Source organism: Oncorhynchus keta, chromosome 22 (genome assembly GCF_023373465.1).
Source record: "Oncorhynchus keta strain PuntledgeMale-10-30-2019 chromosome 22, Oket_V2, whole genome shotgun sequence".
In the NCBI taxonomy this organism is placed as follows: domain Eukaryota; kingdom Metazoa; phylum Chordata; class Actinopteri; order Salmoniformes; family Salmonidae; genus Oncorhynchus; species Oncorhynchus keta.
In genome coordinates, this window is record NC_068442.1 from 35,250,240 (window position 1) to 35,278,183 (window position 27,944).

At 40.9% G+C, this 27,944-nt stretch overlaps 3 protein-coding genes and 1 long non-coding RNA gene across 9 annotated transcripts; 2 read left to right on the forward strand and 2 right to left on the reverse strand.

Annotated features, from left to right (window-relative positions):
- The first annotated feature begins 2,514 nt into the window (after positions 1 to 2,514).
- Positions 2,515 to 6,643, forward strand: LOC118401396 (transmembrane protein 221-like). The gene is made up of 3 exons (XM_035798863.2): positions 2,515 to 3,940; positions 4,487 to 4,572; positions 5,730 to 6,643. The coding sequence occupies exons 1-3, from the start codon at positions 3,648 to 3,650 to the stop codon at positions 6,260 to 6,262; spliced, it is 912 nt and encodes a 303-aa protein (XP_035654756.1). The 5' UTR covers positions 2,515 to 3,647; the 3' UTR covers positions 6,263 to 6,643.
- Positions 4,387 to 12,303, reverse strand: borcs8 (BLOC-1 related complex subunit 8). Of its 4 annotated transcripts, none has more exons than XM_035798870.2 (6): positions 11,946 to 12,303; positions 11,680 to 11,792; positions 11,425 to 11,489; positions 7,403 to 7,510; positions 6,954 to 7,045; positions 4,387 to 5,520 (listed from the first exon to the last, which is right to left on the reverse strand). In XM_035798870.2, the coding sequence occupies exons 1-5, from the start codon at positions 12,058 to 12,060 to the stop codon at positions 6,976 to 6,978; spliced, it is 471 nt and encodes a 156-aa protein (XP_035654763.1). In that variant the 5' UTR covers positions 12,061 to 12,303; the 3' UTR covers positions 4,387 to 5,520; positions 6,954 to 6,975. The 4 variants fall into 4 exon arrangements, with proteins under 4 accessions (XP_035654763.1, XP_035654762.1, XP_035654764.1 ...); XM_035798869.2 differs by having other exon boundaries at positions 4,387 to 5,523; XM_035798871.2 differs by lacking the exon at positions 6,954 to 7,045.
- Positions 12,304 to 15,765, forward strand: rfxank (regulatory factor X-associated ankyrin-containing protein). Of its 3 annotated transcripts, XM_035798865.2 has the most exons (9): positions 12,305 to 12,453; positions 12,655 to 12,783; positions 12,977 to 13,099; positions 13,381 to 13,446; positions 13,581 to 13,681; positions 13,786 to 13,911; positions 14,014 to 14,080; positions 14,200 to 14,280; positions 14,408 to 15,765. In XM_035798865.2, exons 2-9 carry the CDS (start codon positions 12,660 to 12,662, stop codon positions 14,458 to 14,460), a joined length of 741 nt encoding a protein of 246 aa, XP_035654758.1. In that variant the 5' UTR covers positions 12,305 to 12,453; positions 12,655 to 12,659; the 3' UTR covers positions 14,461 to 15,765. The 3 variants fall into 3 exon arrangements, with proteins under 3 accessions (XP_035654757.1, XP_035654758.1, XP_052331049.1); XM_035798864.2 differs by having other exon boundaries at positions 12,304 to 12,453; positions 13,786 to 14,080; XM_052475089.1 differs by having other exon boundaries at positions 12,397 to 12,546; positions 13,786 to 14,080.
- Positions 15,561 to 27,763, reverse strand: LOC127910637 (uncharacterized). The gene is made up of 4 exons (XR_008075552.1): positions 27,245 to 27,763; positions 23,621 to 23,709; positions 16,103 to 16,187; positions 15,561 to 15,634 (listed from the first exon to the last, which is right to left on the reverse strand). It is a non-coding gene; the product is annotated as an uncharacterized LOC127910637 (long non-coding RNA).
- Positions 27,764 to 27,944: the final 181 nt, after the last annotated feature.

The window sequence follows — 27,944 nt, forward strand, 5'->3', positions numbered from 1 at the left end:
AGAGCATCCGATATCCATTACCTCTGTCCTTAATGTCTCACTTTCTCACAATCTGCATTGAATCTCACTGCATACTTTTCCAGCTAGTATTACTTACATTGGTTGTGCTTGCTTGATCTACAATACATTTTTCACCGTTTTACTGAACTCACACGGCTAATCAAGGCTTATTACTCTTCAATAATCTAGCCACATCCCTTAGGCCAAACATAGTACTGACATGGTTTATTATATATAGCATGCATTTGTCAGTTCAAAGATGTCAAAAGTTAGTCCACATACTATCTTAATAGATACGGTATATTTAGAGGTAATTACTCAATCATTTATGTGAGCTACACTATTCTTGACTATTTTGGGAGGTGGCACATTGCTTTGGACACTCCTAAAAAGTATTTAAAGACAAGTGTTATTAACATTGAACAATCACAGACATACACACCCACACTGATTTCCAAGGAGGCCTTTCATGATGCAAGAGTTAGCAACATCCCAGAAGGCCGCTTCCATCCTGGCGATAGGCTACATCCCTGTGTGCAGCTGGATTCATCAAATCAGTGGAGAAAACACACGACACCATCACCTTTAAATAAAAGAGTAAACCACCTGCTAAGAATCATAGAAGCTGTGTTGACCTTTTGTCTAAAAGTTATTCATTATGGAGGTTCAAAGACAGGGCAGAGAAGATCTGTTATGTTACATTCAGTTACATTATAAATGGAATAGTGGTCGACATTATCATGTGAATTAATGCATGTATAGTATCATACATCTTACACGGTTGTCCAATAGCATCCTATAGCATACAACTTGGATGACGTATAGTATTGCACGTCTTTATCTGAGACCAGGTTGCTTCTTGCGCTGTAACAACATAAGAGAATTAGGGGGAGAATTTACATTGGCGGTTAGGGAAACTAAAGACAAAGGTTAGGAGAACTAAAAAGAAAATGGTTAGATGAATTTACGTAGCAGGTTAGGTGAATTGGGTTAAGTTTAGTATCAGGGTTAGCTAAAATACTACAGTTGTCCCTGACACCACTCAAACATGCAACCTTTGGATTGCTAGACTGTTGCGGATTTCACCCACCCATCCTCACTGACAAACCTCCCTAAACTAGACCATTAGTAGGTGTCATACATCTTGGAGGTGTTCAGAAATAAGTAAAATATATTTTGCATGCCTCTGAGGCCAGACCGCAGTGTTGTGACCAAAGTATTTTTACCCAAAAGCCTTATGAATCACATGAAGAGAGTATATTCTAAGTCAGATGAAGGAGCCTTTGGAAAGTGTTCACATTTAGACTTATTTTTTGTTTTCCTGAAACTGCTCACTTCTGCTTTCGACAACATCAGATGCTGCCATTTTAGTATGTGTGGTGAGGCTGTCAAATTCAGAAATAGACTCCATGGTCAGTGTGCATATGTGAGAGCAATTCTTCGTTGTGTGTACTTTTATAGCTGCAAGCTTATCTCCATCAGAACAGCTTCAGCTGCACTACAGGTGTCCTGCTGTCTTCAAGACAGTCACATGCAGATAAAATTTCCCTTACCCCTTATTACTAGAGATCAGCATCAGTACATACACATATATAGAATTATACCTAATTAAGCTTTGGTTTTCTTGGAACTTTTGTTGCTGTAGGGGTTTAACATGTGCTATACACTTCAGAATGGATAAAATACAACCATGTTTGTTTGCATGAAATCAAAATATTATATTTGTATACTAGGGAGGTATCCATTTAATTAAAGTAACTTCAGAAAATGGAGGCATAGCCATAGTCTAAATATGGATGATGGAAAGAAATAGTAGGAATATTAATTAATCAAACTGTAGGCATTGTTTTTTTGTTAAGTGGTGCAATCCACAGAGGTCACAATGATCACCAATAGGACACATTTACTGTCAATCAAGTATTTTCTGAAATTCAATATACTGTAAACTGAAAGTATTAACGCAACATGCAACATGCCCACTGAGGTCGTTAAGACGCCAAACTACAGTCAGGTCAAGACCCTGGGGAGGACGACGACTTCGCAGATGAGCTACCCTGAGACGGCTTCTGACAGTTTGTGCAGAAATTCTTTGGTTGTGAAAACCCACAGTTTCATCAACTGTCCGGGTGGCTGGTCTCAAGATGATCCCGCAGATGAAAAAGCCGGATGTGGAGGTCCTGGGCTGACGGGTTGTGAGGCCGGTTGGGCATACTGCCAAATTCTCTTAAACGACATTTGAGGCGGCTTATGGTATAGAAATTAACATTCAATTATCTGCCAATAGCTCTGGTGGACATTCCTGCAGTTAGCATGCCAATTGCATGCTCCCTCAAAACTTAAGACATCTGTGGCATTGTGTTGTAACAAAAGTGAAAAAGGTGCACCTGTGTAATTAATGATCATGCTGCTCTGGTGGATTAATTATCTTGGCAAAGGAGTAATGCTCACTAACAGGGATGTAAACAAATTTGTGCACAACATTTGAGAGAAATAATATTTTTGTACAGTATAGAACATTTCTATGATAGTTTAATTCAGCTCATGAAATCAACACTTTACATGTTGCATTTATATTTTGATCAATGGTGAAATGAATTACGTTTCCTAAAGAAACCAAACATGAAAGGTGGGTGAGTGAATGCACAAGGCAGTAGCCTCAAATCAACAGAGCAACAGCAGTGCGCTCTCTGGGTAAACAGTGTTTGTTTCCAAGGCAACCACTGAAAAGTTAATTAGATTCAAAGAGGGAGATTTCGGGGAGAATGAATGAGAGGGCAGGCAGGACACTCCATTTCAAATTCCCAGGAACTCTTGGGGCGTAGCACAATCGCGAGCTGATGGCATTGCGTCATCTTTTGGCAATTTTAGACGCTCGTGCATGATAAGCGAAACAATAACTAATGTAGACACTTTTAGTTTGATTATTTTCAGGAGGCTACTATTGATTAATTAAATAGACAATGCCTAATTAAAGAGCTATTGATAACTAAAGAATGTATTTTGATGGATCCTTATTCATTTTAATAGCATGTCTGCACCAAAAATATGACGATGGCCTAGTCAACCCAACATAAATAAAAACCAAGTCATAATATACAAATAAAAATATTTGTTTTCTGGAGCATGGTTTCTTCATATGTAAAATGTATTTGAGGTTTAAATGCAATGCGCACTACTGCAATTGTGTTAACGTTCCCAAAATGCCTTCATGCCGGTGTAATTCATGTTTTGGAATGGAAAGTGAATAGTTTCTAACTTGTATAAATTTGTAGTTTCCCCCCGGCTGTGGACTGCTTCGGACGAGCACATCAACGCATTGTTCCGGAGAATCCAAGTGAAAAGTCCATTGTTGTTGCGAAGTTTTTAATCTGGGGATTTAAAGAACATCACATGCTCGGCTGGGGGAGTGGGTGCTCGCGCACAATACGCAAATAACACTCTAATTCCATGATCGGACTCTAAATCACAGGTTTCTTACCTTTTCCTATTCAAAACATTTTTCTACACTTAAAAACATTTGTTAGTTTGAAGCCTTTGGAAAAGAGGACCGCAAGAAGGATCCGGAGGATAAAGTGGATTCCCACCGCGATAACTTTTTCCAAGGAAGACAAGTGCGTCGACGTCAGTCCGTGATTTATTACCCAAGTATGACGGTTTACAGCCAGCGGTCTTTGATGGTCCTTGGTTTATTAGGGATCCTATCAGGGATTATGTCTCTGCTATCGGTCAATCTGATTTTCCATTTACAAACACAACAGATTGCTGTGAAGGAATCTCCCCCCACCATCTCCATCGTGCCAACTAATGTTTGGGCAGTGCTGATGCCAGTGTCTACAGTGCTTTCTGCTCTGTCTCTCACGCTCAATTTGAGCTCTGTCGTGGCCTGCCTTCTGCACAGCTACTTTACAACCGAGATATGCAGAGGAGATGATACTGAAAGGTAAATCCATCAACACACCTATACTTAGGATGCTATTTGTTGTAGGCTAACATATCACTGATACACCAGTAGTTTATTTGGTTGAATAATGTGCTTTAATTAGCCTATATTAATGTTTGACATTGATAGAAATAAAAGAATACTACATTCTTATGCATTCATAACTTTCAGTGTGTGCAGAGGCTGCTTGACTGACCGACCCCCTATCTCTAAACTCGGTATGAATCCTGGACGAACAATAGCATTTCCTCATTATGCACCCAGTGCACGGCCCTTGGCCTTGGCCTCAGTGGCCCTGCTCTTTCCCACTTTTTGCTTATAAATGTACTTTCATTTAGCTTCTGTGCACTCCAGTGCAAGTAATTACAAAGCATTCTGTTTAAAACGATCGATTTTGAGCAGAAAAGTATTCCACATGATGGAACAATTATGGACAGAAGGCCTAATTGCAACCTTGAATTTATTTTGGTCTAAATACATCATTTAGCACTTTCCATTAATAGTATGGTCATGTAACTGATGCATTTGCTTCATTTCCTCCCACAGAGCAGACTGGTTCCTATTGGATAGCCGAGCTGTCCGACATGTGGCCATCGGACTATTTTGCCTTGGGGTTTCAGTATACTTAGCAGGTAAGACCAACAACAAATAACAGTAAGGCCTAGTTAATGACCAGGACATATTGTGGACCAAAGCAATCTGCATCCAGCTGGTCTTAACACTTGTCACCCCAAACTCATTGGCAAAATCAAAAGTAACAAACTGCTACATATTTGGTAGCGTTATGTACACAGTAGTCAGCCCACATAACTATTCCACATCAAGTAACTCCCAAAAGCAATAAAGTCAGATTTAAAAAAGACAAATACACCTTATGGAACAGTGAGGACTGAAGGGTCACACACAGGTACACACACCTGGATAGCGTGTTGCATTAGAGTAGTGGCCTCCAGAGAGACAGTTAATATGTTGTAACATTTATTTTAATGTTTAAAATTATATTCTAATATATATTACTGCATTCATTTTCGCTGGATCCCAAGAAGTGTAGCTGTTGCTTTGGCAGCAGCTAATGGGGTTCCATAATAAATACAAATGAACCTCACGTGCAAGCTTTTAAATGAAATCTGCTTTAGCTAAATTATCAGACATTACATACATTTAGACCAACGGCTAAACAATTAACAGCTTCTACCAAATAGTTGTGACCCTAGAAAGGAAAACTTAATTTAGATTCCTACAGATATATTCCAGTTAATTTGCAGCAGAGGCAAAAGTCACTACTTTCAGAGCCCCTCCAATTGATTGATACACAAGGCCCAAAATAATGACTTCTTTGACATGTTAATGTATGTCCTGGCAAAGCTGCTGGCTTTCCATTCCATTGAGTCTCTTGTTGAGGTGGTGGGGGCAGGGCACCATTGTGATGGTAGGGTGAATGACCTGACCCCACAGCTCCCTTTCAGAGGAAACTTGGCCAGAGCCTCACTACAATGTCACAATGTCGTCATCATCATCATGTCCCAGAGCTGTGTTTCTCTCCTCCTTCCTTCAGCACTCTTGGGTCTGTGGTTCTTCTCCTGCTGAGAGATGTCCAATATAGTAAAATAGGTCACAAAAACACAACCGTGGCAATGCACTACATTAGAGTTATCCACCCCAGGGAGAAAAAGGATCTGAAAAGTGATCTTTCTTACAGTGTATAGACTCATCTTTCTGTACCTGTCACTGTGTCCATCTCACCCTCTTATCCTGTTTATCTTTCTCTATCCCTCTCTCTCTGCTGCAGCTATGTCCATCTACATGCTGCTGGTGTTTGAGGTAGAGCCAGGCATAGCGAGCGCATGCGTACTGGCCTCGGGCATCCTGATTCTGCTGATGATCGTGATTCACTCCCTGGTCAAAGCCGCCCGTACCGCCCAACACTACTGCGGTGGGGAACACACTGACACCTTGTACCAGAACCAGCACGGTGGGAGCACCCCTGCCGCCCGGCAAGGCAAGCTCCAAGACGGGGAAAAACCCAGGAGGCACCGCAACAACTCCCAACTCCACCGGCATTTGTCCTACCCCCCTCCCTGCACCGACCCTAAGCAGCATCACCAGCATCAGTACTCCCCATCCCACAGCCCTCAGAGCCACAGCAGTGACAAGGAGGGCTACAGTAGTGGTGGAAGTGGTTCTCGAATGCACAGGACCCTGTCAACAGAGTCAGGGCTGCTGCAGTCTCCATCTAAGCCCTGGAATGGCATTAACAATGAGATGCGCAGCGTGCTGGCCCGCAAGTCAGGAGCCTCCAATAAAGACTCTACTCTGGTGTGACCTGACCTGCAAAGTCTTAGCAGTTAGTACATTCCTAACCAACCATCAAACGTTCCGAAGGATACAGTATGGATAGAAAATATCGGAAGCTATTTAAAAGCTCGGAGTTATCCCTTCATGATCCAAGCACCACTAATACTATTACTGTACATTTCAATACAGACATACAGTGAAACTGTCATTTTAATGCACCTTTCCTAACAGCTCGTTCCCTTATTGCCTTTGTATTGACTTTTTACACAGAAACCATCACTATTAAACCCTCTCTAAAATGTTTACTTACTGGTATTCCAATGGAAAATGTTAGCAACTTCTAGCTACAGCTAATGCTATAGTTGCTACGTGATTATACAATTTAACAAGTGGCAGAGAAATGCTTTATTTTCTAAACTGTTTGGTAAAGATCAAAGGTGGTCTTTGAAATATATTGCCAAAACTGTATATTACACAATGTGTAGATAAATTTGGTAGTGTTTAGTCTGCATACTGTAAAACAAACATGTCATAACTTTGAGTAAAGGTCGTGAGTATGTTGATACAAAACACTGTAAAAAATAAAGTGGAGCATTTTAAGTAAACCAGTATGAGCACATTCAGCTTCATTCTAGTGCACTTACTTGAAAGTCAAGAGAGTGCCTAGAAGACCTTGAGTCCAAGTATAGCTTTGAGTGATGCCTGAGGAACAACTAACCTTGGACAGTGTCTTCCAGAGGTCAGGAGGAAGTGGATGGGGGATGTGGTGGAGTGGCAGTGGGAATGGGAGAGGGGGTCGCTTCATGTGCGCTGCATGCATGTGCCAATGGAGGGAAATAATAAAGTAAACAGAACTGAGACAAAAATGGCAAATAATAAATAATAATAAATAATGCAAAGAAAGGATTATTGCAAAGGAAAATAACTACGAACAAGAAATGGTGGCCCACGTCTATGAAAAAGTTACCTTGGCTTTCACTCAAAAGGAGTTTATAAGCCTCCCAACTCCACCCTTGAGCAGGGAGATTGTGTTTTTTCTCCTCAGCAGTGATGAGTGGGTTGTGGGCAATCAGACAAATGAAGGATACAGTGTTGTTACTGTGTAAAGGACACAGTGTTATTATGGTTTCCCAGAGCCAAAGTGAGTGGTTGTTTACTGCCTCTTACCTGCGCCCCTGGGAGGTGCTGATCTGTTCCTTCATGCTGATGGCTTGACGAAGGAGGCCATCGATGCTTTTGAAGTACAGGCTGCTGTTTGTCATGCTTTTCACTGCACTGGAAATTAAAATATGAATGTGTGTTAACAAATACAACATTGACTTGTCGATCAATGTTTTCAATATAATTAAAATCCTAAACAGTAGACTTTAGACCATGACTCCAATTCCGTCGCATAACTTTGGGTCATTGGACACCCCTTTAGCCTTGTGGGAAATGCCCTGGCACTGCCCGATGCACCTGGCTGTGTTGAGTAACACTTGCCTAATAAATCTGACTTTTATACCAATTCTTGGTATACAGTCTGAAACAAAGCACTGCAAAATCGTAGAGTTTAATGACAAGCCAGAACGTTGAATAAATTACATTTGAACTTTACCAGTTGTCTGTGTGGTTGGTCCTTCAGCTGCTCTAAATTTTAAACAAAATATACACAGAAAAGTATTTTTTCCCTAGCTTTTAAGAGCACCGGTACAACACAATTTATATCACCTGGCACATGCGCAAGTCCATGTATAGTTGAAGTCGGAAGTTTACATACACTTAGGTTGGAGTTTTTCCAACCACTCCACAAACTATAGTCTTGGCAAGTCGGTGAGGACATCTACTTTGTGCATGACAACTAATTTTTCCAACATTTTTTTTACCGACAGATTATTTCACTTATAAATCACTGTAACACAATTCCAGTGGGTCAAAAGTTTACATACACTAAGTTGACTGTGCCTTTAGCTTGAAAAATTCCAGAAAATGATGTCATGGCTTTAGAATCTTCTGATAGGCTAATTGACATCATTTCAGTCAATTGGAGGTGTACCTGTGGATGTATTTCAAGGCCTACCTTCAAACTCAGTGCCTCTTTGCTTGACATCATGGGAAAATCAAAAGAAGTCAGCCAAGACCTCAGAAAATAAATTGTAGACCTCCACAAGTCTGGTTCATCCTTGGGAGCAATTTCCAAATGGCTGAAGGTACCAAGTATGCACACGCAAGTATGAACACCATGCGACCACGCAGCCATCATACTGCTCAGGAAGGAGACGCGTTCGGTCTCCTAGAGATTAATATACTTTGGTGCGAAAAAGTGCAAATCAATCCCAGAACAACAGCAAAGGACCTTGTGAAGATGCTGGAGGAAATAGGTACAAAAGTATCTATATCCACAGTAAAAACGAGTCCGATATCGCTCAGCAAGGAAGAAGCCACTGCTCCAAAACCCCCATTAAAAAGCCAGACTACAGTTTGCAACTGCACATGGGGACAAAGATCGTACATTTTGGAGAAATGTCCTCTGGTCTGATGATACAAAAATATAACTGTTTGGCCATAATGACCATCGTTATGTTTGGAGGAAAAAGGGGGATGCTTGCAAGCCGAAGAACACCATCCCAACCGTGAAGCACGGGAGTGGCAGCATCATGTTGTGGGGGTGCTTTGCTGCAGGACGGACTGGTGCACTTCAAAATAGATGGCATCATGAGGGGAAAAATGATGTGTATATATTGAAGCAACATCTCAAGACAATAGTCAGGAAGTTAAAGCTTGGTCGCAAATGGGTCTTCCAAATGAACAATGACCCCAAGCATTCTTCCAAAGTTGTGGCAAAATGGCTTAAGGACAACAAAGTCAAGGTATTGGAGTGGCCATCACAAAGCTTTGACCACAATCCAATAGAAAATTTGTGGGCAGAACTGAGAAAGCGTGTGCGAGCAAGGAGGCCTACAAACCTGATTCAGTTACACCAGCTCTGTCAGGACGAATGGGCCAAAATTCACCCAATTTATTGTGGGAAGTTTGTGGAAGGCTACCCGAAACACTTGACCAAAGTGAAACAATTTAAAGGCAATGCTACCAAATACTAATTAAATGTATGTAAACTTCTGACCCACTGGGAATGTGATGAAAGAAATAAAAGCTGAAATAAATCACTACTATTATTCTGACATTTCACATTCTTAAAATAAAGTGGTGATCCTAAACAATTTTTACTAGGATTAAATGCCAGGAATTGTGAAAAACTGAGTTTAAATGTTTTTGGCTAAGGTGTATGTAAACTTCCGACTTCAACTGTAAACACCTGTTAGTATGCATGCATCGCGTGCATGTACTTCCGTCTTGTGCACCTGCCTTCGTTCATGAGCAAACATCCGGATTGCAACACATCGACCTGCGTTTAGGCCCTCTACTCTTTTCTATTTTTACCAGTGACCTGCCACTGGCATTAAACATAGCATGTGTGCCCATGTATGCTGATGATTCAACCACATACACATCAGCAACCATAGCTAATGAAGTCACTGAAAACCTTAAAGAGTTGCAGTCTGTTTTGGAATGGGTGGCCAGTAATATACTGGTCCTGAACCTGGTCCTGAACATCAAAACTAAAAGCACTGTATTTGGTACAAATCATTCCCTAAGTTCTAGACCTCAGCTGAATCTGGTAATGAATGGTGTAGCTGTTGAACAAGTTGAGACTAAATTACTTAGTGTTACTTTAGATTGTAAACTGTCAATGTCAAAACATAGATTAAATGGTTGTGAAGATGGGGAGAGGTCTCTCCGTAATAAAGAGATGCTCTGCTTTTTTGACACCACACTCCAAAAAGTCCTGCGGGCCCTAGTTTGATCTAATCTTGATTATTGTCCAGTTATATGGTGAAGTCCTGCAAAGAAATACCTAGTTAAGCTGCAGCTGGCCCAGAACAGAGTGGCACGTCTTGCCCCTCTTTGTAATCAGAGGTCTAATAGTAATACTATTCATGCTCTCTTGGCTAAGAGTTGAGGAAAGAACACGTCCCTTCTTTTTTTTTATAACAAACATTAATGTGTTGGAAATTCCAAATTGTTTACATAGTCAACTTACACACAGGACTGGTACACACACTTTCCCCCACCAGACATGCCACCAGGTCTTTTCACAGTCCCCAGGACCAAAACAAATTAAAGGAAATGTACAGTATTATACAGAGCCACGAGTGCATGGAACTCCCTTCCATTTTATATAGCACAACTGAACAGCAAACCTGGATGCCATAAGGTGTATGCACCAATTTTGTAAGTCGCTCTGGATAAGAGCGTCTGCTAAATGACTTAAATGTAAATGTAAATGTATCACGGCACAACAACTCCCCCATGTGACCTACTTGTGTGTATGTACTGATCTGTATGTGTAACTAAGATTGACACACACACTACATGTTGTTTTTAAATGCATGTCAATTGTAAAGTCTTTTGTCTGTAATGTCTTTTTCGTTATGTGTCGGACCCAAGTAAGACCAGGCTTTATTACAACAAAATGCGTATTTGAAATATTCTCTCTCATTGGTATGAAAGTTCCAAAGGTTTCTAAAACCGTATCACAAGCGAGGATTATTAACATTTCTATTTGTTGAAACAAAGTGTCAGAATTGTAGTTCACATGAAGCCAGCTGTGGTCCATACCTTCAGCTGAGAACCCAAAAGGGGGTTGACTCGCAGTTCTATTAAAATTACACAGAAGTCACTGGACGAAGGCGTTTTCTGTACGAGAGAGTTTTGTTAAGACACCCGACGCTTGGTGTGAACATTAACACACATCACTTGCGGTACAGGTTTGGAAGCATAAGGACCACATAAGGGCCAGCTGCAGCTTAACTATCTTTCATATCAGCGAGAAATACTTAAATTGATAAACACCTTTAATGGTTCCCACACAGCCATATCTCCATGTTACTGTGCATGTTTACAAAAGACAGAGGGTCCACCTGTGCTAATTAGCTATCTAGCATGCTCCAAACACCAGTTTGTAACAGAAGAAGGCCACCAAAAACATGTTGTCACTGAAAAATACTGTTGGCTGCAACTGTGATTAAGCCATTTAAAACAGTGCAGAGTAAATGTATTTGTGATGCGAAATTAAAGTAAAGGACTTTATGTTTCTAGAACCGTATCGCAATTGAGGCTCCTTAAGAGTACATCTTGGGCTAGATTACCTGCATGCATATTCCACAGTGTAGATTGCTCCTTGGCTTTGCTCCTCCCAGCTCTGCATATCTGTCTGGAAGAGATGATCAGAGAATAATATTATGAATTACGTTACTGCAAAAGTAGCTACCGGTATACATTTAGTTTTTAGACGTGTTTTTGGACAGCCCATTATAGCTACTGTAAAGTAACAAAACTACATCTATTCTCCTTAGCAAGTTAATATGTAGCTAAACTGCTTTGGATTCACTGACGTTACTTACTTTGTGTTGTACTAGCTCTGGGAGGGACCTTCTAACGTGTTCTTGCAGTCGATAAAGAGCCACTGATGGCTCGTTTGCCAACACGTACATGTTCTCCGTGAATTTGTCAGTCACTGCAGAGATAAACATTAATAATATAATACATACTGTTATGAGAAATAGCTACGTTAGCTGTTTAGCTAATGCAGCTACTAGCTAAGGTTAGCTAGCTGGTGATGACAGTTAACTTTAGCAAACAATTGTACTATAAAGTATTCAATAATTACCTCTTTTAACTTTCAGTTGCATCTCCTGGTCCTCCATCTTATACACAGTAAACGATCTACAATTAAATATTTGCAAGGGTTTAATTCGTGTTAAAGCGTTATCAAAAATAAACATGCAGTTTACGTGTTACTGTCATGCGCATCACAAATCATGTTCGGAATGCAACACGAATTAAAAAGATTGTTCCTAGATATTTATTCTCTCGGCATATCTCACGTTTACTGTTGGATTGAACAATTATCGTAGATAAAATCAGTCAAACAATTTCATACATTACACATGCACACATTCAAAAACACTTAATTCGATAAAGTTATTTAGAAGCAATGTAATGAATGGATGGACAGTTCGGGCGGCTTACCATTATCAATTGCATCATGGGATTTTGTAAATAAACTCACTTTCAGTTTTGATATCAGGAAGTTGGAGTGAAGAATAAAACATTGATGTTGCTATTTTATCCGATATTTTGAGCTGGACATATAAACCATTCCTTGCGACATAAAGGTAAAAATGAATATATTTATAATGTTCCATTGAGACTTTCCTATTTTGCAAGAGCTGATGTGGAATGGTTTTTCATCATTTCAGCTTTGAAAAGTAAGAGATAGTGAGATAATCATAGACATTTGTTCCATATTTGTTCTATTGACTTCTGTTGGCTAAAGCTAATCTATATAGTCATATATATCTCTACTCTGATTCAAGAGACCATGGATGGCACAGATGGTGTTGAGATACCAGATCTTGCAGCCAGTTTACACATATTCTCAGATGACCTAGCATTGGAATCCACTACATGTCTATCAGGGGAGGCCAGAGGAGAGCGGTTAAATGGTATGACTGTCAGTCCTACAACTCTTTGCTGGTTTTGCATGGTCTATAGGCTTTCTCATACAGTAATCACACTTGTCCATTTGTCTGCAGTGAATGTGCCAACACCATTTTCAGTTTGCATAAAGTCTCAAATGATTATAGGCATTGGAGTATGCAAATGTGATTAAATATCTGTATTGCTCCTTGCTACCAGGTGTGATGGTGACTACAGAGAACATGGTTGTGGATGAGGAGGAGAGCCTGTTGAAATACTCCACCACCCTCACGAATAGGCAGCGTGGGAACGAGGTCACAGTCAGACCAGCTACTTTAGACAGTAAGTATGTCTGTCTGAACTCAGAAAACACACTCAACTCTTTGTTCACTGCAAATTACCTTAAACACTACTGTGTATGCACTCTCATTCATAATCTATTAGATAATGCACAGGAATGTTACAGGAATGACCCTAAAATATCTCTGTGGTTTTATGTACACTGTATATGTATATTCCTGTGTATTTGTATATAATTGAGGGAGATTAAGGTATTATATGCATATCATTTAGTATATGGACAATTAAATGTACAAAACACTGACCCTTTGATGTCTCATCAGTTCTGTCCATTCACCAGCTAGCTGCCCAGGGGGAGGTCTTACAGGTGGCCACACACCTGAGCAAAGGTGAGAAATGTCCATATCTACTTACCAATAGTCCAAAGAGTAGAACTTGCCTGACTTGTGTAGTATTGTGGAACCAGCATGATGACTTGTAGGCAGTATCCTGTGTAAAATTAAAATGTTTGTTGACCTTGCAGACAGTTCATTATTAAACCGCCAGGATGAACGGGGCTTAACTCCTCTCATGTGGGCAGCAGCGTTTGGAGAGAAAGCCATGGTGGATTTCCTCCTAGAAAACGTTTGTGATATTTCTAGACCCTTGATCATTGAATTCAATGTTTAGTCATAAACAGGGTGGTGGTTGATTGTAACCTGTGTGGCTGCTATGACCTTGTGTCTTAGGGGGCAGATCCTAGTACGATAGCATGGGAACGGGAGAGTGCCTTGACCCTGGCGAGCTCAGGAGGCTATGCAGTCATAGTGAAACGTCTTCTTGAACATGGAGTAGATATCAATGCTTATGACTGGGTAAGGGTGTCAATTAGGATTCTTGATTTCTTCAGAAATATCACACATCAGTCTTCAATATGTTTTTGGGTGATTTTATTCATGGGATGTTGTATGTTTAAGAATGGTGGTACTCCTCTCCTTTACGCTGTTAGAGGGAACCATGTAAGGTGTGCTGAGGCCCTCTTAGGTACGTTGCCTCATACCCCTGCACACAGGTCATTTTAATTAATGATCTCCAAAACCAAAATACTGTAGTCATCTCAAAGTGGCACAAATACATATGATGGTCTTATGATTGTAATTCAGATAAAGGGGCAGACATGAACATTGAGGCAGATTCTGGGTATAGTCCAATGGCCTTAGCTGTTGCCCTCGGACACAAACAAGGTAAGCACTCTCTCTAATCTGTCATCTTCAACAACAAAAAAGTTTTACATTTAAAAAAAAACTTCCCTGGCAAAAGTAAATCATGTAATCAAGTAAAAAAACTTTTGTAAATCATGTGTTGTTTCAGTCCAAAAGGTGTTAGAGGACCATATTCTGAAACTCCTGAAGAAAAAAGCATGACACCAGCTAAGGGTACCAGGATGTGGTTAGAGGACGTTGTGCTGAACAGAGGATCACCTGCTGGCATCAGTGGTGAGGTGGTCGACCAAAACACTGACGCCACAAAAGGCGGTTGGTAGTGAAGACACTTGGAACGGAAGCTCCAACGTTAAGGGACACTGTGGTTCTTATCTTGTACATTTATTCAACATGTTTTTTATATTATGGAAATGCTTATATTTCTTCTTTTTTTGGGGGGGTGGCAAACTATCTTTAAAATATATATTTAAAAAAACTGGAGATTTTGCACCAATGGATAGTAAACAAATGTTGAAAAACAAAATGCATAGACATTTTACGACGTCATTTGGAATGGGAAATTAAATGCACAGCACAAGCATTTGAATATGCAGGTGGTTGCGTGACCTTAAAGCCTGGAAAGCTGCAATAAAATCCAGATTCTTTGTCTGAGCCAAATCTTCCCTTTTCCCTTGTTGTTTGTGTGCACAAGCAGGTAACCAACTTAAAATGTCCTCACCAAAAGCAATCAGATATGGTTCCCATTCAAAACCATTAATTTGGGGTGGTAGTCTTCCAGCAGCCATGTTCTTCAATGGCACTATACCCTCTCTTTCCCTATAAGTCTCTCCCTCTCACGCAGAAACAGAAACGTCACAAAGCTCTTTCCCCCAGGATGTCCAAGGAGTAAACAATTATTCTGCCAAAGAAGTCGGCACTGTTCTCAAACACTATTTGTAGCCTGTGCACCGTGGGGACCTCCTGGATGGGAAATCTGTGGGTGTGGAGTTAAGAACCAGATAAGCAGAGGAGTAATGAAAGAGAACGGCACAGAACAATGTTAATTGAAAGCTGCTCTGTAGCTACTAGGCATTAAAATCAACATTTCTGTATTACAGTATTTAGGTCCAGGCATAACTTTTCTGTACTATTACAACTTATTTAAGCAATTATTACAACTAAGACCCGTGTCCTGTCCAGGCGGTGTAGTTCTACATCAAGCTGCCTCACGTTTGAATTACAAGGCCATTCTGTCTCGAACTAGAATTACTACAACTAATTTGAACTGGTATGATTTTAGAGACATTTAATAATACATTGAAGGATATTTGTAGTGAGCTGCTGTCTTCTGGGTAAAAATCTATGATTTTAGCCAAGTCTCCATCTTTTGGGCATCCTGACGGGAAAGTGAAAGCCTTTTCAGGATCATTGACAGTCTGTCTCTTTTTTTACATATGACGTGTTATAGCATAGTATGACAATGAATCATTGAAAATAATACCTTAATAATAAATCATTTGGTGAGTACTTATTTGTCCTATTTCACGTGTGAATTGTTCTTCATGGTGGTACACTGACCAAAGGAGTTATGTGTGTGTGTGTGTGTGTGTGTGTGTGTGTGTGTGTGTGTGTGTGTGTGTGTGTGTGTGTGTGTGTGTGTGTGTGTGTGTGTGTGTGTGTGTGTGTGTGTGTGTGTGTGTGTGTGTGTGTGTGTGTGTGTGTGTGTGTGTGTGTGTGTGTGTGTGTGTGTGTGTGTGTGTGTGTGTGTGTGTGTGTGTGTGTGTGTGTGTGTGTGTGTGTGTGTGTGTGTGTGTGTGTGTGTGTGTGTGTGTATATATTTAACACCTTCCAATCCACGTTTTACCTGAAAGGCCACCTTGGAACTGCACCTTTAATTCTGAAACTCTGAAGGACTGTGGGAATTCCAGAGTAACTCACGGAGAATCGCCCTGTAAAAAGTTAACATAAAGTAGGTGCTAGTGTCATGGGTTAGTCTGCTGCAGGCTTTCACCTCACCTTTTGTGGGTGTTGTGTAGTGCACACACACACACACACACACACACACACACACACACACACACACACACACACACAGCATTCGGAAAGTATTCAGACCCCTTAACTTTTTCCACATTTTGTTACAGGCTTATTCTAAAATTGATTATTTTTTTAAAGACAAAATGTTCCTCATCAATCTAAACACAATAGCCCATAATGACAAAGCAAAAACTGTTTAGACATTTTTACTTTGTTGAAGCACCTTTGGCAGCGATTACAGCTTTGCTCTTGGGTATGACTCTCCAAGCTTGGCACACCTGTATTTGCAGAGTTTCTCCTATTCTTCTTTGCAGATCCTCTCAAGCGCTGTCAGGTTGGATGGGGAGCATCACTGCACAGCTATTTTCAGGTCTCTCCATAGATGTTCGATCGGGTTCAAGTCCGGACATTCTGAGACTTGTCCCAAAGCCACTACTGCGTTGTCTTAGCAGTGTGCTTAGTGTCATTGTCCTGTTGGAAGGTGAACCTTCGCCCCAATCTGAGGTCCTGAGTGCTCTGGAGCAGGTTGTCATCAAGGATCTCTCTGTACTTTGCTCTGTTCATCTTTCCCTCGATTTAGACTAGTCTCCCAGTCCCTGCAGCTGAAAAATATCCCCACAGCATGATACCGTTACCATGCTTCACCATAGGGATGGTGCCAGGTTTCCTCCAGACGTGACGCTTGGCATCCACGCCAAAGAGTTCAATCTTGGTTTCAAAGGATCGAGAAGGGCAAGAAGGTAGAGACAACAATACATCACACAAAGCAGCCACAACTGTCAGTAAGAGTGTCCACGATTGAGTCTTTTAATGAAGAGATTGAGATAAAACTGTCCAGTTTGATTGTTTGTTGCAGCTCATTCCAGTCGCTAGCTGCAGCGAACTGAAAAGACGAGCAACCCATGGATGTGTGTGCTTTGGGGACCTTTAACAGAACGTGACTGGCAGAACGAGTGTTGTATGTGGAGGATGAGGGCTGCAGTAGATATCTCATATAGGGGGGAGTGAGGCCCAAGGATCTAAACAATCTGACCCAGATGTTTTTGGGGGGTCGAGTTTATGGAGCTCCTTTAGCACCTCAGACTTAGTGACCGCCTGCAGGGAGAAACTTTGTACTGGGGCAGGGGAAAAGAGGGAGAAGCATCAGGGATAGTCACATTAGAATGGGTGGGAGATGAGGAAATGTTGGACTGGCAAGGAGGCATGGCTTACTCAAATAGGAATCCTGACTTAATGAAGTGGTGATTAAAGAGCTCAGCCATGTGCTTCTTGTCAGTAACAACCCCATCATCAACATTAAGGGACATGGGCAGCTGTAAAGAGGAGGGTTTATTCTCCAGGTCTTTAACCGTTTCAAAACTTCTTGGGTTTAGACCCACAGAGAGAGAACTGCTCCTTAAAAGGAACCAACTTCGGCCTTCCAGATGGCCTGAGTCACTTATTTCTCATTTACCTGAGCCAGTCAGCCTGAGTACACGTGTCCGAGCCTTTCACCAGATGCATTTCTTGAGGTAGAGTAACCCTGCAAGATCACGGTTGAACCAGGGGCTGAAACTGTTTTTAATTCCCATTTTCTTTATGGGGCCGTGTTTGTTAACAATACCACTGAAAATATCAAAAAAGAAGGTCCAAGCGTCTTCGACAGAGGGGATGAAGCTGATTCTATACCATTTTACAGGCCAGTTCATGAAGGAATGCTTGCTCATTCAAGTTGTTTAGCAAGCGTCTATGACAAATCAGGACAGGTCGTTTCACTGAGCATCCATTACGAACACAGGCTGTTAAACAGTGATCACTAAGGTCATTACAGAAAACACCAGACTGATACCTATCAGCATTATTTGTGAGGATAACATTGAGGAGAGTAGCCTTTTCTGGGTGTTTGGAGTCATACCTTGTGGGATTGGTGATGATCTGAGAAAGATTTAGGGAGTGCCATTGCTTTAGGACTTGGTCAGGTGTATTAAGCATGTCCCATTTTAGGTCACCCAGCAGGACAAATTTAGACTTAGGGTATGGGGTCAGGAGAGAGCTTAGGGCAGGTAGGGTGCAGACCGGTGCTGATGGAGGATGATAGCACCCAGCAACAGTCAACAAAGAGCCATTTGAAAGTTTAATGCTTGAAACCATCAAATTACATTTTTGGGGGACAGACTTGGTGGAGACAACTGAAGGTGATCCTTGGTAAAGATTGCCACTCCCCCACCTTTGGAAGATCGGTCTTGCCGAAAAAGGTTATAATTAGAAAGGTTAACATCAGTATTCAAAACACTCTTCCTTGACTTCTTGGTGACAGGGGGGCAGTATTGAGTAGCTTGGATGAATAAGGTGCCCAGAGTAAACTGCCTGCTACTCTGTCCCAGATGCTGATATTTGCATATTATTAGTAGTATTGGATAGAAAACACTCTGAAGTTTCTAAAACTGTTTGAATGATGTCTGTGAGTATAACAGAACTCATATGGCAGGCGAAAACCTGAGACAAATCCAACCAGGAAGTGGGAAATTTGATGTTTGTAGTTTCTCAACTCTTTGCCATTCCAATATACTGTCACACCCTGGCCTTAGTTATCTTTGTTTTCTTTATTATTTTGGTTAGGCCAGGGTGTGACATGGGTGATGTATGGTTTTTATCTCATCTAGGGTGTTTGTACTGTCTAGGTTTTTTTGTAGATTTATGGGTTTGTGTTCATTCTAGGTGTTTATATAAGTCTATGGTTGCCTAGATTGGGTCTCAATCAGAGACAGGTAGGTGTTTATCGTTGTCTCTGATTGGGAACCATATTTAGGCAGCCATGTTCTTTGGGTATTTTGTGGGTGATTGTTTCCTGTCTTTGTGTTCTCTGCACCAGATAGGACTGTTTCGGTTTTGCCACATTTGTTATTTTGTAAAGTGTGTTCAGTTTTTGTCCCCTATTAAAAACATGGACACCTACCACGCTGCGTATTGGGCCGATCCTTGCTACACCTCTTCAGAGGAAGAAATCTGCCGTGACATATACTGAGTAAATGGGTCATATTGCACTTCCTAGGGCTTCCACTACATGTCAACAGTCTTTAGAACTTTTTTACATATAATTTTTTTTTACCCCATTTTTGTGGTATCCAATTGTTGTCTCATCGCGACAACTCCCGTACGGGCTCGGGAGAGACAAAGGTTGAAAGTCATGCGTCCTCCGATACACAACCCAACCAAGCCGCACTGCTTCTTAACACAGCACGCATCCAACCCGGAAGCCAGCCGCACCAATGTGTTGGAGGAAACACCGTGCGTCGCCCCACAGACCTCCCGGTCGCGGCCGGTTACGACAGAACCTGGGCGCAAACCCAGAGTCTCTGGTGGCACAGCTGGTGCTGCAGTAACCACTGCGCCACCCGGGAGGCCCGTAGTCTTTAGAACTTTGTTTGAGGCTTCTACTATGAAGGGGGAGAGAATGAGAGGGGATTGAGCCAGGTGTCTGGCAGAGTGCCACAGGCTCGTGATGCGCGGTCACGAGAGATTTAGCTCTCGTTCAATAGATTTTCTACAGACATAGGAATTCTCCGGTTGGGACATTATTGAAGATTTATGATAAAAAACATCCTAAAGATTGATTCTATACTTCGTTTGACATGTTTCTATGACCTTTAATAGCTTTTTGAACTTTTCGTCCGACGTTCGGCTGGACCTGGACCTGAACGCGCGTTTGGAGTTGTTTATAGAAGCTATTTGGACATAAATTATGAACTTTATCTAACAAATCAAACATTTAATGTGGAACTGGGATTCCTGGGAGTGCATTCTGATGAATATCATGAAATGTAAGTGAATATTTATAATGCTATTTCTGACTAATGTTGACTACACAATATGGCGGATATCTTTTTGGCTGCTTTGTTGTCTGAATGCTGTACTCAGATTATTGCATGGTTTGCTTTTTCCGTAAAGTTTTAAAAAATCTGACACAGCGGTTGCATTAAGGAGAAGTGTATCTCTAATTCCATGTATAACACTTGTATTTTCATCAACATTTATGATGAGTATTTCTGTACATTGATGTGGCTCTCTACAAAATCACTGCATGTTTTAGAACTACTGAACGTAACGCGCCAATGTAAAATTAGATTTGTTGATATAAATATGGACTTTAGCGAACAAAACATACATGTATTGTGTAACATGAAGTCCTATGAGTGTCATCTGATGAAGATCATCAAAGGTTAGTGATTAATCTTCTCTATTTGTGCTTTTTGTGACTCCTCCCTTTGGCTGGAAAAATGGCTTTGTTTTTCTGTGACTTGGTGGTGACCTAACATAATCGTTTGTAGTGCTTTCGCTGTAAAGCCTTTAAATCACAGTGTGGCTGGATTAACGAGAATTTTATCTTTAAAATGGTGTAAAATACTTGTAAATGCTTGAGGAATTTTAATTGCGAGATTTTTGTTGTTTTGAATTTGGCACCCTGCACTTTCACTGGCTGTTGGCGAGGTGGGACGCTATCGTCCCACATATCCCAGAGAGGTTAACCCTTTCACGTACCATCACACGGGTCACACAGTCACAGTGGTTACTGAAGCGCACGATAACACCCATGTGATTAGAACGCTTATTTAGAACGGCCAGTTTCGAATGATGCAACAATCAACATTTGAGCTGGCCACACTTTTTTCAGAAACTATTTACACAAACATAGTCCCTACAAAGTTAAATCCATAATGTGAGCAGTTTATTTTAGGATGCGATGTTCTGATATTCACAGATATTCCTTAGCATAACACAACCATCCAAATCGGAAAGCGCTAGGACAAATGTAGCCTACAGCTAACTGAGGAAAGATTGACCCAACGCAACACAAGCTGTCATATTTTATAACTCTAGCCAGGTGGAATCCATGCAGCGGTGCAGCAGGCAATGGGAGTAAGTGTCACTACTGGTCTTTGAACAGCAGGAGGGGGCTTCAAAGACTCCTGCCACTTGTTGGGCCCAAAGGCCTCGACACATCTCACGTAGTCACACCTTAGTGCTAATTGAAGTTGTATCTGGTCTGTCCTAGCAAGCCTGGCAGCCTTAACTCAGCATTCAGTCCCCATAAAGTAAAATATATCATTGTAATGTACTTCATTTTTCCTTTCTTTTTTTCTTCTTCTTGGCTTTCAAAATAGCATCAGACAACACTACTCACTCTGTTCCAGGTTGAATGGTGTCTTCGGGTCTCTGCTGTTTGTTTGCTAGAGCACCCTCCGTATAGCTTGGGAAAAGGACACCTTGGTAGCTATAATCCCTTCAGTTAATCGTGGATAAAATTGTAGAAGGTAGCATCCGGCATATGTCCCTGCCGAAAAATCCAAGTTGATCTAACTCCAAATCTGTCCTTTTGTAAAAACCATGTTGAAAAATGAGAGCTCACATGCAGCTGTCTCTCTCTCTCTCAAATAGAGGTGTGCCAAGCTTGTACCGTCATACCCAAGAAGACTTGAGGCTGTAATCGCTGCCAAAGGTGCTTCAACAAAGTACTGAGTAAAGGGTCTGAATACTTATGTAAATATCATATTTCAGTTTATTTTAATTTTATACATTTGTAAAAAAAAGACAAACAGTTTTTGCTTTCTCATTATGGGGTAGTGTGTGTAGCTTGATGAGGGAAACAAATCAATGTAATACATTTTAGAATAAGGCAGTAACATAACAAAATGTGGAAAAAGTCTAGGGGTCTGAATACTTTCCAAATGCACTGTATATGGTGTAGCCTTATAATAGTAGTAATATCATGTACCCACAGGGTGCCTCCCAATTTATATTTTAGTAATTTAGCTCAGATTCAAAGCAACTTACACTGAGTGTACAAAACATTAAGGACCTGCTCTTTCAATGACATACACTGACCAGGTGAAAGCTATGATCCCTATGATCTCAGACTATTTGCATTGCCCCCCCCCTCTTCTACACTGCTGCTATTCTCTGTTATTATCTATGCATACACTTTAATAACTCTACCTACATGTTCATATTACCTCAACTACCTCGACACCGGTGCCCCCGCACATTGACTCTGTACCGGTACCCCCTGTATATAGCCCCGCAAATTGTTATTTACTGCTGCTCTTTAATTATTTATTTTTCTTATCTCTTACCTAAAAAAAAGTATTTTCTTAACTGCATATTTGGTTAAGGTCTTGTAAGTAATCATTTCACTGTAAGGTCTACACCTGTTGTATTCGGTGCATGTGACAAATAACATTTGATTTGATGTCACCTGTTATATCCACTTCAATCAGTATAGATGAAGGGGAGAAGATAGCTTAAAGAATGATTTTTAAGTCTTGACGCAACTGAGACATGGATTGTGTGTGTGCCATTCAGAGACAAAATATGTACAGTGGGGCAATAATTATAACCATAATTTGCTAATAAATTCATAAAAAATCATACAATGTGATTTTCTGGATTTTTTTTCTCATTTTGTCTGTCATAGTTGAAGTGTACCTATGATGAAAATTACAGGCCTCTCTCATCTTTTTAAGTGGGAGAACTGACTAAATACTTTTTTGCCCACTGTAAGTGCATTTGAGCTGGGAATGGTAGTAGGTGCCAGGCGCACCGTTTTGTGTCAAGAACTCCGTTTTTCACGCTCAATAGTTTCCTGTGTGTATCAAGTATGGTCCACCACCCAAAGGATATCCAGCCAACCTGACACAACTGTGGGAAGGAAGCATTGGAGTAAACATGGGCCAGCATCCGTATAATGCTTTCGACACCTTGTCCATGCCTCGACAAATTGAGGCCGTTCTGAGGGAAAAGGTGGGGTTGCAACTCAATATTAGGAAGGTGTTCTTAAAGTTTTATACACTCAGTGTAGTTATTGCATTCATCTTAAGATAGCTAGGTGGAACAACCACAAATCACATATCACAGTCATAGTAAGTACATTTTTCCTCAAAAGTAGATATTGTGAGAAGGAAAAGTCAAGTGCAAGTTCACGAAAGGCTGGTCATTTTATTTTTAACACTTTTCACTACTTCCCACAAATGTAAAATAATTGGATTGGTCTTGGCATGGGCTAAAGGGAGTTTCCATATACCAGTAATTTCCTTTCAAATCCATGAAGAGCAGTGGTGCATACTTCAGAAGAAAGGAGAGATGATTGGGTACCCTGGTCCCAGATCTGTTTGTACTTTTGCCTACTCCATTGTTATTGTCGAGCAAAACATTGGCATTAAAAATTCCATAAGGAGTTGGCAAGAGAGCAGAAACAGACTGGCACCCAGTCTAATAATTGGGACCCACGTTTTCATCATTGTTGTTGCCACACATATGCCAATACTGTCCCTCTTGAGTGCATGCGCACCTGTCATGTAATTATAGTTACCTGGTCAGAGAATTCCAACACGCTTCTTCATATGAGTCATGTACTTCTTCCCGAATTGCTTAACATCTCTGTTCAGAACAGAGCTTACTCTGTAAGATACATTGTGGCAATTTTACAGTCATTACTTCATCCTGCTGCAGAAGGACCATGTATCTTTTCCAATTATTTATATACTGGATACACTAGCTGACTGATAGGGGCCGCTGTGTTGAAGCCACCATGCCTCTCCATCTTGGCACTCCCTCACCAGTGTAAAAAATATTTTGAAAGCTATAGAAATGCATTTACTAATGTCTACATTTGTTTTGGCCACATTTATTCTAGTACAGACACCTTAATTCATACTTTAAATTATATTATGTGTGCTAAGCATCATTTTAAATGAATAAAAAATCTAGAAAACATTGTCCTGAAAGTATATCATTTTCAAATCAAAGTTTTTTGGTTGTGTATATAGTTTAGCAGATGTTCTAGCTAGCGGATGCAGTGAAATTATTAAACTAGAAACGGGGGCTGCAGTACAAACACATACATTTTACCCCCTCAGCCCTCGTGCTAGATATTTTACCCCCTCAGCCCTCGTGATAGACATTTACCCCCTCAGCCCTCGTGCTAGACATTTTATCCCCTCAGCCCTCGTGCTAGACATTTACCCTCGTCAAAACCGGATGCAGTTTGATTGCCATCTTTAGTGGATGAAAAATTCACAAACATTACCCCTTCGGCCCGCAAATTAGCTTGAGGGACCGAGTGAAAAGCTATGTTCTTATACCCATACTAACATACTGTGCACAATCAGTTAATTTGAGTATACTGTAAATGAATGGTAGCTGTGATCGAATACCCACACTAAAAATACTGTGTACTGCATACTTAATGAGTATATACTACACAAGTTAATTTTAGTATACTGTAAACGAACAGTATCCTTTCAGTTAAGCATACTAGAACTACACCTGTCTACCGGAAGTTGATTCTGTTGCTATGTAAATCGCCAAAGTTAGGTGACCTAAGCGCTTCCAAATATCTGTCATGTTTGCGCATATCTCTCTATAGAAAGGCCCATGGAGTTGGTGGAATCGTCCTTTAATTCATGGCCACATGCTCAGCTGGGCCAGGGGCGCTTTAATTAGGCGAGGTGAAAATGTCTGACAGATCTCAACTCATTAAAAAGGAGGAAATCGCCACCGCCCGAACTCGCTGCTTTCTCTTCCTCAACTCTTGTTAATCCAGACATTCTGTGCGTCTGTGAATCAACGTAAATCCACCGAATCTGTTACCTTTCATCTGAACTATCTGTTGCGATCGGGAGAGCCGGCCATCAGTTATCGATAAGAAACATTACTGTGCAGCCGTGTTCATTGATCTGGCCAAGGCTTTCGACTCTGTCAATCACCACATCCTCATCGGCAGACTCGACAGCCTTGGTTTCTCAAATGATTGCCTCGCCTGGTTCACCAACTACTTCTCTGATAGAGTTCAGTGTGTCAAATCGGAGGGTCTGCTGTCCGGACCTCTGGCAGTCTCTATGGGGGTGCCACAGGGTTCAATTATTGGACCGACTCTCTTCTCTGTATACATCAATGAGGTCGCTCTTGCTGCTGGTGAGTCTCTGATCCACCTCTACGCAGACGACACCATTCTGTATAATTCTGGCCCTTCTTTGGACACTGTGTTAACAACCCTCCAGGCAAGCTTCAATGCCATACAACTCTCCTTCTGTGACCTCCAATTGCTCTTAAATACAAGTAAAACTAAATGCATGCTCTTCAACCGATCGCTACCTGCACCTACCCGCCTGTCCAACATCACTACTCTGGACGGCTCTGACTTAGAATACGTGGACAACTACAAATACTTAGGTGTCTGGTTAGACTGTAAACTCTCCTTCCAGACCCATATCAAACATCTCCAATCCAAAGTTAAATCTAGAATTGGCTTCCTATTTCGCAACAAAGCATCCTTCACTCATGCTGCCAAACATACCCTTGTAAAACTGACCATCCTACCAATCCTCGACTTTGGCGATGTAATTTACAAAATAGCCTCCAATACCCTACTCAACAAATTGGATGCAGTGCAATCCGTTTTGTCACCAAAGCCCCATATACTACCCATCATTGCGACCTGTACGCTCTCGTTGGCTGGCCCTCGCTTCATACTCGTCGTCAAACCCATGTCATCTACAAGACCCTGCTAGGTAAAGTCCCCCCTTATCTCAGCTCGATGGTCACCATAGCATCTCCCACCTGTAGCACACGCTCCAGCAGGTATATCTCTCTAGTCGCCCCCAAAACCAATTCTTTCTTTGGCCGCCTCTCCTTCCAGTTCTCTGCTGCCAATGACTGGAACGAACTACAAAAATCTCTGAAACTGGAACACTTATCTCCCTCACTAGCTTTAAGCACCAACTGTCAGAGCAGCTCACAGATTACTGCACCTGTACATAGCCCACCTATAATTTAGCCCAAACAACTACCTCTTTCCCAACTGTATTTAATTAATTTATTTATTTTGCTCCTTTGCACCCCATTATTTTTATTTCTACTTTGCACATTCTTCCATTGCAAAACTACCATTCCAGTGTTTTACTTGCTATATTGTATTTACTTTGCCACCATGGCCTTTTTTTTGCCTTTACCTCCCTTCTCACCTCATTTGCTCACATTGTATATAGACTTGTTTATACTGTATTATTGACCGTATGTTTGTTTTACTCCATGTGTAACTCTGTGTCGTTGTATCTGTCGAACTGCTTTGCTTTATCTTGGCCAGGTCGCAATTGTAAATGAGAACTTGTTCTCAACTTGCCTACCTGGTTAAATAAAGGTGAAATAAATAAATAAATATTGTTTATAGTTATTACCGCTGAAAGCAGCTTGGAGCGCACGCTTCAAACATATTGTGTTATGTAAATGGGAAATGATCACAGCCCTACAGATCATCACAGGCCAATTATGCCATTGAAATATGGTTCAAATGTAATGAAATTACATGTACGTATAAAGACTAAGCTGGAAGGATGAAATATGAAATGTAATTGTTTGCTGAACTGATAAATTCTGATATCAACTGGAGATTATAGATTGAATAACTGATAACAGAGATTTATAAGCATTATCCTTCTCATTATTATAATGAATGGAAATTAACCTAAATGACTCCATTCTTCTTCATATTGAATTCCTATGGAACCTTATTTCTGAATGATCTCATTCGGTTAATAATGACAATGATTCTGATTTGACTTTCTGATTTGAATTTGATTGGATACATGTTATTCTGTTTCCTTTGTTATGCAGCAAACTGCCCAGTAAATATACCACTTTGTGGTTAAAGGAATTCCTGCCTCAGTCTCATCCATTCCTCTGTCACATGACCTGTTCACCTTGACTATTGTCAGTCATCCTACCTGTCCAGCTACCCACAATAATCTTTCACTCTCCTATATGCAAATCTCAATGGCAGTGTTTTTTCTTAAGGCCCTTGGAAATGACCTGTATATCTGCAGCTATAAAAAAAACAAAAGTAATCTGTTTGTTTGTGGCTAGTGAATTGCATTTGTGGATAGTGATTTACATTTGTGGGTTGGTGATTTACATTTGTGGGTTGGTACACACATACCTTCATATCTTTAGGTTGGTTGTTTTAAAGAACAATTTCAAGATTTCCACCAAAGACGTTGCCTCTCCGATCACTTTCCCTGGCTTGGACAAGAGACATTTAAGGTACACTCAAGATGTGACCATGTATAACGTCATTCAAGGGCTGAGGGTTTAAGCCCGACATCCCGTCTACTTTGTGTTTGGACTGCAAGGCATGTAATTTTGTCCTTGAAACATTTAATCTAAGTACTGTAGACTTGCCTTCATTTCTATAGACTGTTCCTTCGGGGGAGTGCCAATATGGCCGATCGGTGGCTTCAAAGCCACTCAATGGCCATAACGTCAGCAATTCAGGGTTTTTATAAATCGTTGGTCTGTTGTGGAACGTTCAAGGGGGATTTCAGCTTTGCATACCAGACGCCTTTTTATTTTTTACATCTACAACACACGTTTATTTTGAACTGTTTATCAAATGTGGTGATATCTAAAAGTAAAAACATCTAACTCGCACCTACAGCTGTTAAAATGTCGAACTATAACACGCTTTCTGCCCTGCTCTGTGTTTCGCTACAAATCACTGAGGAAGCCATGTCTGATTTCCTAAATGAAGGCAAGTTGCCGTATTACAACAGAGATGAAGCACTTCGATGTACGACAGTACTGGCAAAGGACTTCAACATGATTACCTCTTTCTCCGCTAGATGGCAATCGTGTTCCTT